General features: G+C 41.6%; 1 protein-coding gene and 1 pseudogene across 1 annotated transcript in view; one reads left to right on the top strand and one right to left on the bottom strand.

The window, feature by feature from the left end:
* Positions 1–18,191, top strand: part of LOC139651007 (5'-3' exoribonuclease 2-like) — a 32,433-nt gene extending 14,242 nt beyond the window's left edge. The window contains exons 11-14 of the mRNA XM_071527831.1: positions 2,935–3,056; positions 11,857–11,917; positions 14,644–14,869; positions 17,841–18,191. Of these exons, the coding sequence (XP_071383932.1) occupies positions 2,935–3,056; positions 11,857–11,917; positions 14,644–14,869; positions 17,841–17,906 (475 nt within the window). The 3' untranslated portion in view covers positions 17,907–18,191. The remainder of the gene's footprint in view (positions 1–2,934; positions 3,057–11,856; positions 11,918–14,643; positions 14,870–17,840) is intronic.
* Positions 18,192–19,485: 1,294 nt separating this feature from the next.
* LOC139651008 (homeobox protein Nkx-2.4-like) lies at positions 19,486–21,291 on the bottom strand (annotated as a pseudogene).
* Positions 21,292–21,577: the final 286 nt, after the last annotated feature.

Genomic DNA, 21,577 nt, shown 5'->3' with positions numbered 1-21,577 from the left:
TGGATCTCAAGATGATATGATTTATCTCCTGAATGGCAGCGTTTGGACAGTTGGAAGCCAGCTAAACCTGAAGTGCCACAGACAGCGGAGCGTTTGTTCCTTCAAATGAAAATATTATAACGCTTGTTCAACTTACCAGTGTGTCAATAAATGAGGAAGTGTCGATCATGACTCTTTGCATCCGCAGTATGAGCAGTAATTTAAGGGGAAATCAAAGATCCTTTATCCTGTACTTTAACAGGATAAAGGATCTTTGATTTCCAGTGGACCACTTTAGGTCCACTGGAATTACACACACAGCACGTAAAAATCAGATTTCAGGATAATCTTCTGTCATGGTTCATACACTGGTCAGTGAGTAGATAAGTATGAAAAATAAAATATAATTTAGAAAAGTCTGGGAACTTGCCACCCCAAACCTGCCCCTGAAAGATTTTGTGTGTACATTATAGTATGTATTGTATAATATTAGTTCATAATCAGAGGTGTTAAACAGTGGCTGCTGAATCTGCAGAGACTCCAAATTCATATCTGCAGAAGTACAGTATTTTAAAATAGAAGCTGTGGAGGAAAATGTGTTTAAATGTTCGTATCCCCCTAACGGTCCCCATTAACCAGCCGTCCTTGATTATGATCTAAGCTCTCTCCTCCACACATTGGTATTATCATTAAGGAATGCGAATAATTGAACATCTGGCTCAGTCCGACTATAGCATGTTTGGGAATTAATTATGCACAGATTTGAAGAAACACAATGTAGTCCAGTTTTTCTTCTTTTTTTTTCTTTTTTTTTTCTTTTTTTTCCTTCTAAACCAAGTCCTTAATTCAGTAATTCAGGCAGTTATTTGCCTTGATGGGGCCAAACAGGCAGGTGCTCAGCCTGGCAAACGGGAAAACCAGGGAGGCACGGATGATTTTAAGGAAAGGATCTTCCTTTTGTTGCTTTGATTGCAAATAAAAACAATATTTTGGAGGCTAGACCGATATCAGGCTTTTATTAAATATCCGATATCGGCCAGTCGGTGTCGTCCACCTCTGATATCATTCAATTCAACTTTATTATCTCTGAGGGGAAATTCTTGTGGCAGCCAAAGACACACAATACATAAACGCACAATAAATAAAAAGCACAAGAGAGAAAACACAAACAAAACAAAAAACAGTCCGTTCAGCTGGAGTTATTTCTCCCTGACCACAGCTACAGAAAAATAGTCTGGAAAGCCTACAATGACATTTTGGGGTTTTTTTACACATTATATTCTTTCATTTAATTGTTCAATAATGTTTATTTTAAATTAATCCGTCATTTACAGGCAATATCTCCCAGAGTTTTGTCTAATATTGAATGTGGTGTACTGGGTCACTCTGCCTTAAGGAGCTGCTGACACTAAAAGAATTTCATCAGTCTGGTTTCAGTGGAGAGTTTTATGTCCCATGATGCTCTAAATGTTTCAGAGGCTTTTCCACCCTGATAGGAATACAAATTTGGGGGAAAAACTGGCTATGTGGAATATGGGGGGCATAAAAATGGCCAATTTTCACTATAGGAGCAAAATACCGGCAGATTCAATGCAAAAATATTGATATCGGCCTTCAAAAACCCATATCGCTCAAACCCTGAAATATGTATAACTAGAATACGTTATGTCTAAAGCTGAGCTCAGATTACAGGAGTTTTCAAACCCTTACCGATTTTGAAATCAGGTTGCATCGCGCACAAAAGGAGAAACTTAACCGATTTTCTTCTCTCAAATCGCAAACAAGCTCACACTACAAGTTTAGAACATGACGGTGCATCACACACTACAAGATATTATTAAGATTATCTTGCCTGCTGGAGCTGCTGTACGCAACAAGTCACGTGACCATGGAGAGGCAGGAGGCAGATGTTTACAGACACGGAGGCGGAACAGCTGCTGTGGTGTGTTCAGTAGTTTACCAAAGAAAAGAGAAAGGCCAGACGAGTTTGGATGAGGAAATATTTGGAGAGACAGACATAGGCAAAGCGGGCTGTCCGTTCCAGAGGACCGGAGGTGAGAATTTAACCGTCAGTTTCAATATCCGTTTATTATAACATTGGTGCGCTATCGCCAATCTCTGAACCCATCGTCTATCGGTCTGACGACGATTAGACTCTGGGGGCGACGGCCAATATTCGGGGGTTTCCGGTGTAGCCAGCGGACATCCGGGCCAAGACTTCCTCTTCCGTGAGCCGGTCATTGTTTACAGTCCGATTAGCAACTTGAGACGCGAGAATGGAATGTTTCTCCACACAAAACACAAACATCGATACTTTTTGTAGGTGTTTTAGGTCCAGACGACATTTCGGCTAATCTCTATAAACAGATATCTGCATATGAGTCGTCGTCTCTCAACTCCGACTCCATTCTCCCGTCTCAAGTTGCTAATCGGACTGTAAACAATGACCGGCTCACGGAAGAGGAAGTCTTGGCCCGGATGTCCGCTGGCTACACCGGAAACCCCCAAATATTGTCCGTCGCCCCCAGAGTCTAATCGTCGTAACTCGCAAATATCAAACAGGTTAGAAATTATCGGGGCGACTCTGAGTCTTCGAACGGTTCGGGAGGGTTCAGATCTGATCTGTACACAGCTCACATCACCAGATAATTCTGTGCCGAACTTCAGTTCCGACCAAGACTCAGATCCAGATTTCTCGAATCAGGGATAAATCGGTGAAAAACTCCTGTAATCTGAGCCCGGCTTTAGTCCTGTGTAGCTCAGTTTGTAAAGCAAGGCACTGACACCTCCAGGGTTAGGGGTTCAATTCCCTTTCTGTGTTTACACTCACGGTACTGTAAGGTGTTTTCGGTGATAAATGCCAACTGGTGCCAACTGGTGTAAACCAGTTGGCATGTTGTTGTCTAGTACTCTGACCTTACAGACACTGATTCTGTGGTTTCTGTCTGGCTGCAGTCACAACCTGGGCAGACCCCAACACGGCGGAGGACAGTACAGCAGCGCCCCGCCGCCCAGCAACTACCACCAAGGAAACTACCGACAGCCACACAGCGGCGGCCACCAGCCTCATTTCCCACGTAAGGAACACACACACACACACACACACATACATCCTGTAAGGTCTCAAACAGATATTCATAGTCAGTTGAATTGCATTAAGTAGTAAAATGTACAGTTTATTAGGGGTTCAAGCCACATAGGGGCTGAAACCCTATTGTTTTTGTGCTGGTTTATTATTATTAATTTTCATCCACGTTATTAATGTTCATCCACGTCATTCCTGTGAGTTGGTACATCGCAGAGACATGAAATTTGGCCCAATGACAGATATTGGTAACCATTACTAGGTCAAGAAATATTTACCCAATCGGCCTGAAGGTGGCGCTATAATTAAAGGTTTTACTTTAAAGGCCATAACTTCCACACCATAAGTCCGATTTACACGAAGCTTGGTACACATATCCAGGTGACCAAACTCTACAATTTATTATTATTATTATTATTATTATCTATTATTTTCAAGGTGCGCCTGGAAGGTTTTTGAGATATTTTTAAAGTTTTGAAAAACACATTTTTAACATCTTCTCCTACACCGTTTGACCGATCACCACCAAAATTGGTATGTGGCATCTACAGACTAATCTCATTAAAAGTTGTTAAAAGGTCGTTGATATCTACTGTCGTTTTGAAGATATTAATTTTTAAATTTGTGACAAGGCGTGGCCTGTCAGCTAATTTGTTATAACTTCATGACCGATTGTCCAATCATCATGAAACTTAGTGAACATGTTCCGATATCATCAATGACCATGTGTGCAAAGCTGTGTTAAGATTGAACAGTAGGGGGCGCTACAAATGCCAAAAAACTGTATCTCCTAATCCAGATGACAAAATTGCGTGAAATTTGGTACACATGTTCAGGGAGGCTGTGCTAGTCAATAGCAGAAGTTTTGTCATCATTGGTGAAAGTGGGCGGGGCCTATGGTGTAATAACCATGTAACAGCCGGTAAATCAAAGTCCATTCGCATAATCGGTCCCAAACTTCTCAGCCTCATCTGGAATGGCATTTCTAACATGCGTACTGAATTTTGTGCGATTCGACCAAAAGGGGGCGCCGCAAACGCCAAAAATGGGCGTGGCCTAACACTAAAACGGCCGTAACTCTGCACCCGTTTGTTCAATGATCGCGAAACTTGGCAGATATATCAAGGGAAATATTTGGACCATGTCCTCAGAACCGCTGAAACTTTATTCGCGACGTCAGTACCGTTCAGACAAGGCTTGAACCCCTTTCATGGCCGCTTGCGGCTATATTTGGAATTTATATTTATCTTGGTGGCGTTTGAAGACAGACAGAGATAATAACAAAAGCCAGATTCACACAGGACTAATATTACCTGGGAATGTCCAGTGATTTGTATTGCATAATTATTTTTTGGGGCTCACAATTTCTTTTTCGTCTTCTTCTGAACATGCAGTTTCTGTCTTCCTCCTGTCATGAAAAGTGGAGACAGTAGTGGAATCTATAGAGGAAAGTTTTAGAGGCATTTTCAGCGCAAACTTGGAAGTTTTGCTTTGCTCGATCCAAACATTTCCGGTAACACTTTACAATAAGGGTCACTAAGTTAAGGGTTAGTTAATGCTTATAACCCTTAATTAACAGTTAACTAATGTGTAATTTACTAATGGTGTTCATGTTAACTAAGGTATTAATTTATACATTATTTAATAGTTTATAAAGATGACTATTAAATAATGTATAAATTAATACCTTAGTTAACATGAACACCATTAGTAAATGATTACCAGACACATTAGTTAACTGTTAATTAAGGGTTAATTAATGATAATTAAGCATTAACTAACCATTAATTAATGTACCCTTATTGTAAAGTGTTACCAAATTTCCTAGTACAATTATCTTAACCAAAATTATCTCAATATACAATATTATCCTGATAATTATTAAAAAGATAAATACTTTATAAACAGTGCTGTTATGTGCTTCAATTACTTCATCATATCAATCACAAGACATTTGACTCTTTTCTTAAAAAACTAAATTATAAAATGCCAGTTTATCTCATAGAGACTAAGGATGGTTTTAAACGACACAAAAAACTTCAGAAAACAGCATCTAAAATACATAACGTAAAATGCGTCTCTGCGTTCAACTGCTCAGCATCCACTTTAACTCAGTCAGCAACATGAATAAAAAAACATCAGTAATGACAGATGAGAGCGGTGGTTCGTGGTTGCGCTAATAAAAATGAGCGGTGCTGTCGTAACTTATTGTTTTTTACCGCAATATATAATAATGCCGGTTATTGTCCCATTCCTACTTCCCACATTACATACAAAGACAACATGTTCAGTGCCTCATATTCATTGCGATGTTATGGTATCATACTGTATGGATCATACACTATCATAGGCATTTCCATTAGGGATGGGACAATATATCCAAATTCAATATATCGCAATACAAAACTGTGACAATATGTATCTTAGGTCAGGAACATGAATGGTGATATCAGCTCCATGTTATTCTGCTGTAGTAATCACTAATGAGACTCTTGACCATCACAGTTTCACAAGCTCTCCATCCAAATTATATTATTGTCACTTTGTAATGACATTTTGAAATTGTTGTTTACATTCTAGCAGCCAATGGCATCGCTAGAAAGATTTGTGTCTCAGAAATAAACAGAATTCTGCACAGTCAGACTTTTATTTATCACATCTTATCGTGGTCGTATTGACTCGTGAACCCCATATCACGTGTCGTATCAGGAGATAAACACGTCGTCCCGTCACTACCATCCCTCCATCAGATATCCAACTACTGAATTATAATCCTTGGCTGATGAAATGCCGCTCTCTCCTTTGAACCAGCCTCTGGCTTTATGTTCAGTTCACTATATCAGGAAAACAATTAATAAACTCAATAGCAGCTCCCAAAAACTATTCTCAGTTTAAGACCGGGTTCCTACGCAGTAGTCTGGAAAAGTATTAAAAATGAATTTGATCATTTCCAGGTCTTGAATAGTTTGGGAATTTGAAAAAATGTCTGGAAAAGTATGGAAAATGTTGCGGTTCAGGTCCGATACACACATAATTCTATCTTTTATGTTGTTGTAGAGCCACTTTGAGTCCACAGTTTTTGTTGATGTGAAGAATAATGTTCAGATAGAGGGACGCTCTTATTACCCAGCCGCTGTCAGCATGCATTATATCAAATACAGACCAAAAGTAAATCCGGTCAAAAACATATGGTCTGGGAAAAATATGGAATTTTAAAATGGAAACCCTGTAGGAACCCTGCCAATCATCTCACATATTCTGATATTTGTCTCTGTGAAGAACAATCTTCATCTATACAGTGATATGACCTAGTTAGCAGGGGCAAGATGTCTATCTGCGTAAATCATATTGAACACCAGACAAAATCTTCAAAACAAATCAAGGTCTGGAAAAACTATGGAATTTTTTAATTGAAAATGCGTAGGAACCCTGTTAAGAGCGCTGCAGCGTGGCTCTCTGACGGGTCACAGGTTCAGTTCCCACAGCGGCAGACTGTCTGTGAGCAGCCGTGAGCCTGCCCAAGTGTCCTTGAGCAACACACTGAACCCGCTCATTGTCAGCCACTCTGGATAAGAGCATCGGCTAAACGGCTAAAATGTAAACATAAAAGATGGATAGATGGACGGATACGTTTATTAATTCACTCGGGGAGGGGAGATGGGGTCACTTTGTATACCCAGCTGCCAAACTGTGCCTTTTTAAGACGCAAATAATTGTGTTATACAATTAAATAGCCCCCTTTGTTCGGCGCAGGAGGGATTTTGAATGGCTCGTCACATATGGAGGGAGAATTTCTGTTTCCCAGCTCCTAATCACGGTCTCCCGTTCGGCCCCGGCCTCGGCCCCGCGGTCCTCCGACAGCACTTCTCCAGTTTGACTTTGATGTGCCAATTTGCAAGTAGATGAATAATCTCATCTGCCCGCTGATGGCGTGCGGGGGAGTCGCGGCTATTCTGGTGGCACTTGATGCAAATGGGGGTTTTTGGCTTCTCCGGATTGCGGCAGCGCCTCCCTTGGCCTCTGCTGCTCGTTCTTGATGTTAAACTTGCCAATTAGCGGTCTAGGACATTCTTTTTTTTAATCTCCTTTTTTTTCCTTTGGTCGTCGTCGTGGAAATAGATATTTTAATAAAAAAGGGAGCCAAGGTAAATCAGCACGGCTTGTCTCTGATTGTGGGCCTTTTTTCTTCATGCAGTGGCTGATTTTTATTTTATCAGCTGAAGTGCCTGGAAGAGAAATATGTAATTGGCGTTTATGTCCAATTTGAATTTGGCTGATTTGGTGTGTATTAAGTACAATACCTTTGACATTTTCCTTAAGCGACAACAGCGTGCTATATTTAGGCCGCAAATGATTTTTCAATTGCTTCAAAGGATTTGATTTTTTTTTTTTTAAATAACAGAAATAACCCGTGGAATTTTATTATTCTAGCTCCTGTAGCAGCAGTCTGGCTGATCTTATGGTAAAAAAAAAAAAAAGGACTTATGTGGAAGAACCGTAATATTGGAAACCCAAGGAATGTGATTAGCCAGACAAGTAGGCCTTATTCTGCAACAGGAGGCCAGAGGCTTGCTTTTGTCCAGATAACACTTTCTCAGGGCCAATCCTCTGCTTGGCCAGTAATCAGCAGGGCTTTGCTCCACTGGGCTTTTGTGTTGGGGGGGGTCCCGGTCCCCCCCCCCCCCCCCCCCCCCCCAGCCCCCACCCTGTTTGCTGATTAGCGTTGTGGGAGACCGGGCTGGTAATGAGACTGTCGAGTGGCTCCGCTGGACACAGTGGCCCTCTGATAAAAGCATCCGGGAGGATCCCATTTGATTGGATGTGTGATGCGGTCTGAAGAGGGTTGAAACCAAAGTTAACTTCCCCCTTTGACGGCGCGGCTACCTCCTGCGGTGATGTGTCAACACGCCGGCTCTGAAACATGCTGCGGGGCTTTGTTCACCGCAGCCAAACCAGCTGGTGTTTAATAACCAACCGGGGAGGCTCTGCTGGTGGCCATTATTGTCTTGACACATAGTGACACCAAATTTTAACCAGGGCAGCAGAGTAACGTTTTCATCCAGTGGCCGGTAAGCCACAAAACTCCCCAGACTTCAACTTTCACTATTTCACCAGCCAAATACATTTTTAGAATAGAAATAGTCAGTTACTTGCCAGTGTCTGGTAGGGCCGTGCAAAAACATTGATACAGCTGAGTATTGCAATATTTTTTTCCATGATACTGTTTCGATTTTCCAGCCCCTCGTATCGATACATTAAAAAAATTCTTCATGTTTTAAACGGATTTAAAATGTCCTTAAATTTCCCTCAAATCCCTTTTGAATTAAATAGTTTTGACTCAATTTGTCAGCTGAGTTCATCAATATAATGTGATGTACATATAAGACTACCCAGGTGGTACACAGCAAGTTGTATTTTCAGCTCTATTTTTACATTTTCAGTAAATTAGTAACTGAAAACAGTACTAATACAATTCAATTCAGTTGCTGACAGTGTTATCACCGCTTTTCTTTTAAATCCCTCATCCTCACATGGCACAAAATACCTGTAGCCTGGATGCAAACGGCATTTTTATTCAGTGTATTTTGTCAAATCTGTCATGTAACTCAAAACAATAGACTGAGTAAAAATGTTATTTGCATTGAGGATACAGGTTACTTTAGTTGTGTTATGCCATGGTGAGCACCTCAGCAGTCCAGGAGTGTGTTCTCTTTACATAAACATATCAGCTACAGCCGAACAGTTACTCTCATTTGGCCGTTTGGTGTTAGTTCCCCATGCTGATTTTAACTCTGCTGCCTCAGAGTTACAGTTTTATCCTCATGGAGGGGCATCAGGGACTTAAATATGAATTTTCTGTTATTATCAGGGTAGGAAATTACTACCAGCTGCTGTAGCAGGTAAGCAGCCATCCTTTAAAGGTCTTAAACTGTTAAAAAAAAAATCATATTTGGCTGGTAAAGTAGCAAAAGTGGCTGGTGAATTTTGGAGTCTGTCATCTCCTGTGGCCGGTGGATGAAAAAGTTAGTTCCTGCCCTGGTTATTAGACCCAAGATGGCTGGATGGGACTTGAGTCATGTAGTCGCTGAACTAATTGAAAAGGTTTGGAGAGAGACGTTTAGTTGTTTAGCGCTGTTGTAATCCCGGCGTTAATACAGTGACCGCAGTGTGTTTTAAGGATTTAAAGCGTAATCCTTTGTTGGCTTTTGTCTCCCGCAGACTGGAGGTCTATACACTTTCAGATCATTGTTAATTAAGGAGATTGACAGGTGTCTACTTGTAATTCTCTCTTTTGAGCCATCGCCGGACGATCGGGGAAGAAGACGAGAATGTTGTGGAGTTATAATTGGAGCCCAACTGGGTGGTCCACTTAAAGTTTGTTGGCTGAGGAGATAATCAAACATGAAAATTGAATGACAAAACAAAATGATAATGCGCTGACAGCAGTCCGCCTGCTGGCTGATAATTGTGCGTTTACTACTTTTTGTGGCGGTCAACAGAAAACGTGTGGAATATTTCCCTCTTCACTTCCGCTCTGTCTTCACATCAAAAAAAAATCATTTCAGCTTCTCTCCATTTCGTGCTTTTGGCATGCAGGACGAAAGCTTCCACAGCAACTCTATGAGCTAAAGAAACTAAATTTATATTCCAGCCTCCCATTCCTGTACAAAATTTCTACTAGGGTTAGACTGATATATTGGTGTAGTGATATTTGGCTTTTATTAGATATCAGATGTCTATCAGTCAGGGCAGCTACTACTTACAGCCACAGAAAAACAGTCGGTAAACCTGAATTTTCTTTGCATACTTTGTTTTTTTTTTCATTTACTTGTTCAGTAATGTTTCTTGTCAGTTAATTATTCATGTTAAGGGCAGTAATGTATCCCAGAGTTCCCTGGGTCGGGCGGGTCGCTCTTCCTTAAGGAGCTGCTAACTGTAAAAGAAGTTTTCAACGGAGAGTTTTAGTGTCCCATGATGTTTCAGAGGCTTTTCCAACCTGACAAGAAGAAGAAAACTCTTGGGGGGAAAACACTGAATACTTTGAATTTGAGGGGGCATAAAAATGGTCAAATTTAACGATTTTGAATATCGGCGCAAAATATTGCCAGCTTCAATGCAAAAATGTTGTTATCGGCCTTCAAAAACACATATTGCTCAAACCCTGAAATATGTAAAACTACACTACGATATTTCTGGGAATTCTGGGGAAAACACTGAAAACTTCTCAGCACAAAATATCACCAGCTTCAATGCAAAAATGTCGGTATCAGCCTTCAAAAACTCATATCACTCAAACGCTGAAATATACTACATTATTTCCGGGGAATTCGGTGGGAAACACTGAAATACTTCGAATTTCGGAGGCATAAAAATGGTGAACTTTAAATAAACACAGGCAGAAAATATCGGCTGTCGGCGGCTGTGATCCAGATATTTTCGGTACGGGCCGTCCGAGAAGAACTCCCCGTATCGGTCGAAGCCGAATTTTTTTGTACACCCAACTCCCGGGCGAGGTTTGTAAATCTTGTCAGCCTTCTCTTTGCCCGAGTTCTCCCTCCCCGGCACCCTTCACCCCGCCCCGCGCCGAGACACTCAGCAGGCCTGCCCCTATAAACAAACAAGTCCGCGGCTCGCAGCTGGTCATTGCCTTGGCAACAGTGAATCTGGAAGAAGCCGTTCGCTCCTTTTTTTTTTTTTTTTTTTTTTTTTTTAAGTGTGGCTTTGTGAAGGGCTTGCAGCGATGGAACCAGGGTACTTGAGGCATCCACAATGCTGCAGGCTGAATGCTTATTTCATTTTCTGAACAAGAAATGCAAATGCGGCGCTCTGTACCCCCCTCCCCCTCCCCCCTCCCCCTCTCCCCCCCCCCCCTCCACTCCATCCTCGTTCCCCCCTCCAGAGCCTTAGTGCGATTCGACGTTTTGAAAGAGCTTAATTTTATCATGACAACTGATTCGTTCTGTATCCCCCAGAAATAAAATAGTTGGGTTGTGTTTTTTTTATATCGGAGGTTAAGGCTGAAATGAATTGGGTTAATTAGCATCCATGTTTAATGTCAAATCCTTCCAGTGTTGCTTGCAAACAATCAACCTGGAGGATTTTCTCAGGTTTCATCACTGTTTAACTCACTGGAACGTAGACTCGGTTGACGTGAATCTGAAATATTTCTCTGGTTTTTATTATTCTGTTAAGGCTTTGTATTTACACTGTATCATGTTGTGGTTTTCAGTAGGTTAAAATATTGGACAAAACACTAAAGGAATAGCTCTCGACAACCTCTCCTTAACACTTGGATCACATTTGAAACGTATTAGGAAGCACTCAGCATTTTTGCAGTTATTATTTGGGAGAAAGCGTTGTGTTTATGCTCAGGACTGTGGGTCTGCACTCTTTAGAACAGTGATTCTCAGTCTTTTTCATATCAAGGACCCCTAATTTAGTCCACATTAGAGCCGCGGACCCCCATTTGATGAGGTTTTGTCTCTCAAATCCAAATCTGATATATGATTTTGTCCAGAATCCCATGACTGTCTGTATTGTAGGTAGAGAGATAACAGAGAAACTATGATCAGAACAGTCATTCTTCTACATTCTCTAATTGTGTTCACTTCTTGTAAATGAAATAATTCTGAAGTTTAACAATACATCAATTTACTGGGGACCTCCTGGAACTCTGTCGAGGACCCCTGGTGTTTCCCCGGACCCCATGTTGAGAACCACTGCTTTAGAAGAGACTTCAAACTTAGCTCTGCAGAACCACTTCTGAAAATGTCGTCTTTTGTTCTCCGCAGATTCCAGGCAGAACAGTTTGCTGGGGGCGCCTCCCCCCTTCAACCCGCCCCAATTTCCAAGGTGAGTCGGCTGTTTTGTCTGTTTGGTAAATCTGATTTATTTATTTTTTTATTCCTTCTGTTTCTGTGGGAAGGAAAGTTCCCAGTTAACGTGCTGATGTAAACAGTTTGGTTTCAACAAGCACTGTGTTGACATTGCATAAGAACGTTTCTCATTCAGAATGGTAAAATCCATTTTGGAAAAAAATCATTACCTGAAGTTCATTGTTTATAAACTCTAAAATGGGATTTAGTCTTTAACAGTGTTTTCATTTTGGTAACCAAGGACTTAATTTAGCCACTATCCTATACAAAGTACCATCAATCTTGGTTTCATTTTGTGGGTTTTTTTTTCTTTTTTGGATATTTCATTTCGGAGCCTCTACTCGTCCTTTCAAGACGGTCTTCTCTCGGTAGATTTGTTTTCTGTGCAGCGATAGGTAGGACGACTGTGAATTCAACATGTCAAGGTCCTGGACTTTTTTTTTTTTGTCTGGTTGTTCGTCAGCGTCTAAATCCCCCTGCAGATTGCCAGTCTTTATACATGAGCTGCTGCCTCTGCGGTTTGGGGGAGCTTGCTATTGAATTAAGATTTTTTTTTTTTTTTTTTTTTTTTCTTCGGCGCGCTAAAACAAATTTCTCTCGAGGAGGTTTGTGCAACTTAATGAGGCATCACTAATGCTGTTGGAAGCTGTATCATTTCTGCTCCGTGGCCGCAGAGTCCACACAGACCGGCTATTGATTCTGGCTCCAGACCTCTCCAAGTCCTAATCAGGTTCTCTGGTTCAACTTTTCAGGCCTGCCAGGCCCATTGTGGCTCGGTGTCACCTCAGGTCAGTAGTTATTAGCGGCGACTGAAAACAGTTTCTTTAACTACTTAGGACTGGACCAAATGAAATGCAGAAGGAACTTGGAGAGAGGGATTATGGATTCCAGCGCTCTGCTAAGTCTGGCGTTGGCCAGAATGTGACATGGTTCAGTAATGAGGGATGGGGCTGATCGTCTACTTTCTTCTCCCTTTCATTGTTGCCAATAAGAAGAGACTTTAATATGGTGGCTTTGCTCTCGGGTCGACACATTGTCCGGCGGCTGTTTGGAGAGCCGCGGTGTGGCGGCTGTACGCTCGGCTCACACTGGCAATGCGGCGGCCTCGTTTTCGGGGATGAGGGCGATCGGAGCCATATGTGAATATGGTTCATTTCATACTCCTGCGTTCTTTCATGTGCGTCGATGCTAAGTCGTCTCGCGGGAGAGGCCGTTTCATCCCTTTGAGAGCTCGATCCCTCAGTAAATGCCCGTCGATGGGGGGTTTTGGCGAGGTCACTTCAAGGCTGCGCCAATAGAAAATTAAAGGCCTTCTCCCCCGTTTTGATCGGGCAGTCGGGCGTGTTTGACTGTTTACGTGGGATTTCATGAAGCGAGTAAATCTAAACTACTGAGGCAAAAAATAAAACTTCAAATATTTGATGGGTAAAGTGTTTCATTTGTATAAAAAAAAAACGGTACTTCTGACCTGTATCGGTCAATAGATAGAACATTACACCAAATATATTATTAGAGTTATAGATTTACACCGGTGCCACCCATCCAAAATAATGTATACACTTTAATGGCATCGTAAGGCATTTTGGATATAAGGTTTCACTGACTGGCGTTTGTTACTTTTTGAGTGTTTGCTCATACTCGCTTCAAATTAAAATTTGATTCTGACAACGAACTAGTACTTTACAACTTCCTCCAGTGTAGTAAACTGTGTATTAACCTATTGAAATGTGATGTAAATACACTCTGTAAGTACTCAAACAAATTTGATACCGTTGTGATTAAATTTCGTCCCGTTGGCAACTGGTTGTACTTCACAATGCAGTTTTGTGTACTTACAATACTTTTCCCTATGTTGATACACTGGTTAATACATTGGGTTAAGCTCATTGTAAAGTGTTACCAGATGTACATTAGATAACGTTTTGAGCTGCAGTACATTTTGAGTAAAAATATTGCGTCTGTTGCGTATGAAGAGTTCTTTTTCAAAATGTGTATGTATATCATATTTGGAAAAAATCTTTACCTGCAGTTTATCATTTAATAACTCTAAAATATAGGGCAGAACACTTTTCCATAGGTGAATACACAGGTTGATACAGTGGAATAAATCTATTATACACAACAGTATTGGCAGAAGGTAACACTTTACAATAAGGGTCACTAAGTTAAGGGTTAGTTAATGCTTAATAAGCATTAACTAACCCTTAATTAACAGTTAACTAATGTGTCTGGTAATCATTTACTAATGGTGTTCATGTTAACTAAGGTATTCATTTATACATTATTTAATAGTCATCTTTATAAACTATTAAATAATGTATAAATTAATACCTTAGTTAACATGAACACCATTAGTAAATTACACATTACTTAACTGTTAATTAAGGGTTAGTTAATGCTTATTAAGCATTAACTAACCCTTAATTAACAGTTGACTAATGTGTAATTAAGCATTAACTAACCCTTATTAAGCATTAATTAACCCTTATTAAGCATTAACTAACCCTTAATTAACAGTTGACTAATGTGTAATTAAGCATTAACTAACCCTTATTAAGCATTAATTAACCCTTATTAAGCATTAACTAACCCTTAACTTAGTGACCCCTATTGTAAAGTGTTACCTGGCAGACTTGTATTAGACAAAGTGTTCAGCTGTAGTGAACTTTGCAGAGCTGATCTGGTTGTTTTTGGTGGCTGCAGGCAGCAGTACGGGGGCGGGGGCGGGGGCGGAGGTCACGGCTGGGACCGGGCCATGCAGTCGCAGCCGTCTGCCTACCAGCAGAACCTGAACCGCGGAGGAGGAGGGGGAGGAGGAGGAGGAGGAGGAGGCGGGGGGGGTAACTACCACCAACGCTACGATCACCGCAGAGACGACCGGAGAGACGACCGGCACGAGCGCAGGGACGACCGGGGACAACAGCATCAGGTAAATACTTCACCTTCTGAGCGGCTGTGGGCGGGGCCAGAGGCTCCAGTTGCATCTATCTATCGGTCTGCAGCTACCGAGTTTTGATCAGGCAAATCGTGTCATTTTTGCTGCTCTGGTATTGTGTTTCGTAATGTCATTTTGATAAGTTGACATACCGTATTTCCTCTAATAGTGGCCGGTAGTCAATTAAAAGCCGGGTCTCCGATAATGTCCGGGGCCGTGGTCACGAACAAATAAAGGCCGGCCCCAAATACAGGCCGGGGGAAAAAACAAAGGAAAAAATAACGGTGGATACCGGTAAACTCCTGGTGCCTGGCGGAAGTCTCTGGAGCGTGCCGTCGTCGATTACCGTAATTATCGGTAAAGCATCGCAGTAACAAAAAAACGGCTACTTAACAAACCCCAACAGAAGCAGATCAGAAAACAAGGAGGCTTCGTACTAAAATATGAGCAAATATACTTATCAAACAGAGGGAATTAGAAATAAAGGCCTGTCTCTAATATAAGCCTGCTTCCAATAAAGGCCTGGTACCCTCTGCAGCTGAGGTAAATAAAGGCCCGGGCCAATATTAGAGGAAATACAGTAGCTAGGAAGCGCTGATTAGGCAGCAATAAACGTAAAAACCCGACAAAATGACTTCAGAGCTTCACATCGACTCCAACGATGGATCAACCGTTCTCCAAGCCTCGCCTGATGAGATGTTTATTTCTGTGGTCTTTCTAATAAAAGTTGTATTGAACTGGGAGGCTCCATTTTGAACTACTGTTCATGAAACTAAAACGCATCGGAAGGGAAACAAGGAAGCGCAGAATTCTGATTGGCTGACGGCCGATGACCGTGAAAAGTTCAGCTGTGGAAACAAGCTTGTTGAGCTTCGGCACATCAGACGAGTTTCCCTGTTTCAGCTCTGTGGGGAACGAATCGACTTCTGGTGACTTGTTGATCAGTGTGAACACAGTTTTATCGGTAGCTTGTATGTCTACAGTTACTTTCGCTCTGGATAAAAGCATCAGCTTAAAGTTTCAATGTAAAATGGGGTTGAACACATTCTTTTTGTTAATACCGATATCTTTGAATTGAAGCTGTCAATTGGCCGGTAATTTCTGCTGATATTCACTATTCTTGAATTAGACCATTTTCATGCCAAAAAGTACAAGTATTCAGCATGGGTTCAAGCCATATGGGGTTTTGAAGGCTGATGTTTTTGCAATATTTTTGTATTGAAGCTGCTAATATTTTTGCTCTAGTAGTGAAAATTGGCGATTTTTATGCCCCGTAGATTCCAAGTAGTCAGATTTTTTCATTTAGATCATCATGGGACACTAAAATCTTGTGTCAGCATCTCTTTAAGGCGGGCTGACCCTCCTCACCTGTTTAATGGAAGGGAAACTGTGGGAGACATTACTGCCTTTTGAGTGAAGAATTAATATACAGGAAACACAATTGACCAATTAAATGAATCAATAAAACGAAAAGAAAAAAAAAAAGAAAATATAATTTCATGTCAGGTATCTCCATCATATCAGAGTTGGGTGATAGCTGATATTTAATAAAAGGCAGAGATATCTAGGTCTAACCTTGCTGTAGGATCATTTGTACTTGTGTCAGTGGGTTGAGTGAAATGAGAGTTAAGGCTCAGCAGTGAGGATCTCTCCCAGTGTGAGGAGTTATATAACAGTAAAGTCAGTGTGTTTCAGTGTGCGGCCGGGTGGAAACTCCTTCTCTGGACTCTCTGCTCGGTTTCAGACGAGGCCGATCAGAATCGCACAAAGGACGGAAAAGAGCCAGTCCTCTGTCTTTAAAGAGCGGACTGACAGGAGGTTCAGTTTGACGCCTAAAATATAAAACGGAAACGTCTTAATTAAACATCTAGTCGATTCAGTTTTGTTGGGTTTTCTCAACAAGACCTTTGGACACACGGTTAGGCTTTTTTGCAGTGTGATTTACCAGTGATTTCACCAGCATTCATTTTATATAGGCATGATGAGAGAAGCAGCATTAGGAAAATACTCTTGTTGAAAATGTTGGACAAACACCACATATCTGCAAAAAGTTTTTTCCGGAAATGATTAAAAAAAAATTAAGAAAAAGTGTAATTTCTCTTGACATCCGTGTATTTTTGAGACGCTACAATGGAGTCATGAAACTCACTCGACAAATAACAACCATGGAAACTTTCAAATAGAAACTTTTCAATTGTAAGAATAAAACACAAATGTAGTAAAGTGTTTTTTTCTATGACAGCAGTAGAGCTGGGCGATATGGTTGAAATCAATATCACGATAATCACAAGGATTTTTTTTCTCCGAAATCGATATATATATATCACGATATTGTTCACGTATGCAAAACTACATGTTAAATAATCACATTAATGTTCATCCCATTGAACTGAATGGTAATGTCAGGTGTGATGTCAAACAAAACTGACATTTTCAAATAATTTTCTTCCCATACCTCATTTTGTCTGAGTTTTTAAATGAAATGTGCTCGTTATCAGTTTAGACAGCAGAATTGTGTCACTATATCCCAAAATCACCATATCATCACCATATGATTCCACTGATAAATGATAATATTGAATTACCGTTCAGCCCTAGACAGCAGCTTTGTACACAATGAATTCAAGTTTGTATTTATTCAACAAAAAAGTCTTCAAACCACTTTTGTTTTTGCAGGTTGATTTGAATGCTGGGAATATTAATATCCTTGTTTGTCATTTGAACCACAGAAGGAAATGCATTGTGAAATGTTTTGAACAATTAAAATAATTACAATAGTGTAATTAAATCACTTAATTTAACAAATTTAATATACAGAATGTTTGTTTTTTTGTTACTTTAAATGTGTAAAGTGGTGGTAATATTCAGTAAGTTTTCTCAAAATGCAAAAATGCCCATTAATCAGTTTGGTAACAAGTTTGGACTGACTTTTTCTCTTATTTTTTGTTTATTTTTTGTTTTTCAGGGCTACAGCTCTGGAAGGGGGGGTTACCCACCTCCTCCCCCTGCAAGAAGATATAATTGGAATTAAATTCGTACAGATTGGACTTTATGGGCGATTATTTTTAGGGGACACATGAGTTCTTGTTTTTTTTTCCTTCAATTGTCTACTTGTACAATGATTTATTTTTTTCCCTTTTTATTCCACTGAAAATGTTCTTATGTACTGTGATTTTTAAGATGAACGCCTGTAAAACTTGTGAAATACAAGTGAGTCAATGAGCGATGTGTCACGGTTTGTTTATTGTGAGAGAGAACTCTCCAAACTGCTTCATGTGTAAAATCACAATCATGTGAAATAAAAGAATAACAGTGATGCTGGGATTATATTTCTCTCCTCTGGGATTCTTCTCGTTAACGAAGCAAATGGGATTTTTTTTTAAGGAAATGATTCGATTCTCGCAGTAGTTTCAGTCTAATTTGGTGTTTGATCAAAAGCAAAAAAAACTTTTTTACAACAAGTACAACTTTTCACTAAATCTCGCAAAATATTCAAGATTTCTGAACAAACTGAATGGTCATTTTTGATTTTTAATTGCATTTTTCAGTTTTAATTGCAATCACCCTGCTGCAGAATACTCTAGCCTTTGTATTAAAGGAACTATTTTTTGGATAATATTCCTTAATGGCGCACTAAGCCAGTGTTTACTCTTCATGCTGCAGGTTCAAACCCGGCTCTTATATTATAAATGGACTCGTCACTCTAAATAACATTTTAAAAACTCAAATCTTTGAGTTGAAAACAAACCAAAACTACTAAAACCAGCCCGCTACTAAAACCCCTCAAGGCAAAAACCTCCAAGTGTCTGGCCAAACTGAAAATAACATTTATTTAATAGGCAAATTAAAATCAGCTGTAACAAAGGCATTTGGTGACTTAATTTCAGCGGCACATGATTAATTGTATTTCTCATTTAATTATGAAACAAATTGCTGTTGTCCCGCCCGAAATTAATGGTATTTGTTTTATTAAAATCGGCCTATTGCTTCACTCTCTCCGTCCTTTCTGCCTTCCCGGAGCTTCACCACGCCTCCACGAGCCTTCCAGTGATAATGACTTGACAAATGAAAAGATTAGGCAACAAATTCAATTCATATAAACCTACAATAATTTAATTTGTCGCCGTAGAAATAAAAGGGAAGCATATAGGTGTGGATTGTAGGCTCTTTCCTGAATTATCAATAAGCGATTCGCTCACACAGAAACTAGATTTGCGGTGTTTCTTCACCTTAAATGCAGCAGCAGTCACATTTCTGTCATTTACAAAAGAGACTAACAAATATTTCGTTTTGAGAGGGGAAAAATACAGTCGCTTGAAATATTATGTTAGCAATATACAGTTCAGGTTCATGGATCTACAATATCTTATACAGTTTATTCTGCACCGAAACTTCTCTGCTCAAAACCACCGAACCGAGTGTCTTTTGAGTCTCGGCGCATCAGCTGCAAGAGGAACCGGATCGTTACGCACGGTCAGGCGTTTGGAATTTAACGAATTAAATTTCTGGTGCCTGTTTTTGTCCATCGCAAACGACGACCGGTTCTCCCGAAATCCACTTGGGAACGGAACCGTACGGGCTTCATCCCGGCTGTTCTCCTCCCGTTATTCCTACCAAGTTCTCCCGGTACAGTAAATTCGAGCTGATCATGTTGTTGGTGTATTCAATGAGCGCCGCGTCCGTCTGCGTCATGTTGATCTGACCGTGTAGTCCCATCGGCGGACTGGGCGACAAGTCCTCCAGTTCCTCTGTGGACGACAGCTGGTTCACCTGCTGATTCTGGTGCTGGGTCGCCAGGGCCTCGCCGGGGTTGCTCTGCCGGTTCCCGGTCGGGTTGGAGCCGCTGGAGTCGTTCCGGCAACCTTTACCGTCCTTGGCGAGCACCGGAGACGCGGAGGAGGAGCGGCGGGTCGGCGCGCACAGGCCGCCGCCGTCCTGCTGCTGCTGCTGGGCCGCTTTGTCCTTGGCCTGCCGCTTCATCTTGTACCGGTGGTTCTGGAACCAGATCTTGACCTGGGTCGGGGTGAGGTGGATCATGCCGGCCAGGTGCTCGCGCTCCGGGGCGGACAGGTACTTCTGCTGCTTGAAGCGCCGCTCCAGCTCGTAGACCTGCGCCTGGGAGAACAGCACCCGCCGCTTCCTGCGGGGCGCCGCGTGCAGCGTCACCATGGACTTGGTGGAGTCCATCCCGGCCAGGCTGCCCACCATCCCGCTCATGTTCATCCCGGCGGACGGACCCATGAATCTGGAAACTGAGGGGGAAAAAAACCTAATTGAATTTCGTTGAAAACGATTTAACTTGACTTGATATGATTCCCCTCTTAGCACTAAAGTCACTCACTAAAGTAAGCCTAGGCCTATAATATATTTTAGAGGGATATTATAGAAATGTCAGCAAAAATATAAATTATATGTAGCTTAATATGTTTTAGGAATATTCTGGTGATATAGGAAGTTAAAAAAAGAAAAATAAGGTTACGATAAACTCACTGTTGAGAAGCATAAACACTAAGTCACATACGTTAAGAGATTAAAAAAAAATGCTATAAAGTAATTAGGCATATAAACTCATTATATTGAGAACGACAGATACTTATGAACACATGAATATTATATGAATATTATTGTGATACCATAGGAGGTAAAATAATTTAAAAAAACAACAACCATAAAGCTCCATAAAATCACTATAAAGTCACTAGTAAGCACCACAGACCTACAATAACTCCCTACAGGAATATTATAGTGATAGCATAGGAAATTGAAATACCATTAAACACAAGAAGGTAATCTCACTATTGAATCCCACATACAAACTAAAAGTAATATAGGAAGATTATAGATGTTTTTCGTCGAGCTGAAGGCCTGCAGCCTCCTGACTGTTCTGCTCACATTTCCCTCGGACTTTCTCTCTTTTTTAAAAACTTTTCTCCAACTGAATAAAAAAAAAAAAAAAGAAACTTGACCGCCTCTTACTTGTCGGGTATCTGGGCTCCGGGTTGCTGTACCACGCCGCCGCCGCCGCCCCTCCGCTCCTCACCGTCTCCTGGTAGGACGGCAGGTCTCCGACGTTCCCGATGCCGCCGTTGCAGAACCCCCCCACGGCCCCGGAGAACTGCGGCACCCCGTGCGCCATGTGATAGGGGCCGCCGGGGCCCAGGGTGGAGGAGGTAGAGGAGGAGGTGGAGGAAGAGGAGGAGGACAGGTGGTGGTGGTGGTGGTGGTGATGGTGCGGGTGATGATGCTGCTGCTGCATGCCGGGCTGAGAGACCTGCGGCTGCCGGTAGGCGCCCCAGCGGAGCCCCGAGGTTCCCCGCCGCGGGATCCATGCCTCCAAACCTCCGGTAGCTCTCCTCCATCGGGCTCAAAATGTCTGTCACTGAGAAGGGAGTGGAGTGTTTTGGGCTCAGGGACATGGTGTGGCCCCCCTGCAGGTGATGCGGCCCGGGTTCTGCCTCTGGGTTGCTGGTTTTTCTGTTTTTTTGTCCTGGTTTTTGCTGGTTCTACTGGGTCCGGTTCCCCCTCCCTCCGGCGCGCCGTAGGAGAGCCTCGTTTTATCCCTGCGAGAAGTCCAGCTGATCGGCTTGGTTGGAGAAAGGAGACGAGTTGCCCTTATCCTGGGGGTGTACTCAGACACAAACACATGGAGGGGCGGAGGGGCGGAGCAAGCAGCCACAGCAGCCAACAATGGCAATTGACATT

The sequence above is a fragment of the Centroberyx affinis genome, unplaced genomic scaffold (assembly GCF_046629955.1).
Source record: "Centroberyx affinis isolate AG114_WGS23_722 - 3 ecotype Tasmania unplaced genomic scaffold, CSIRO-AGI_Caff_v1 ptg001578l_1, whole genome shotgun sequence".
Lineage (NCBI taxonomy): Eukaryota > Metazoa > Chordata > Actinopteri > Beryciformes > Berycidae > Centroberyx > Centroberyx affinis.
Note: the sequence above shows the minus strand (reverse complement) of the source record. Positions and strands in the feature narration are given on the sequence as shown.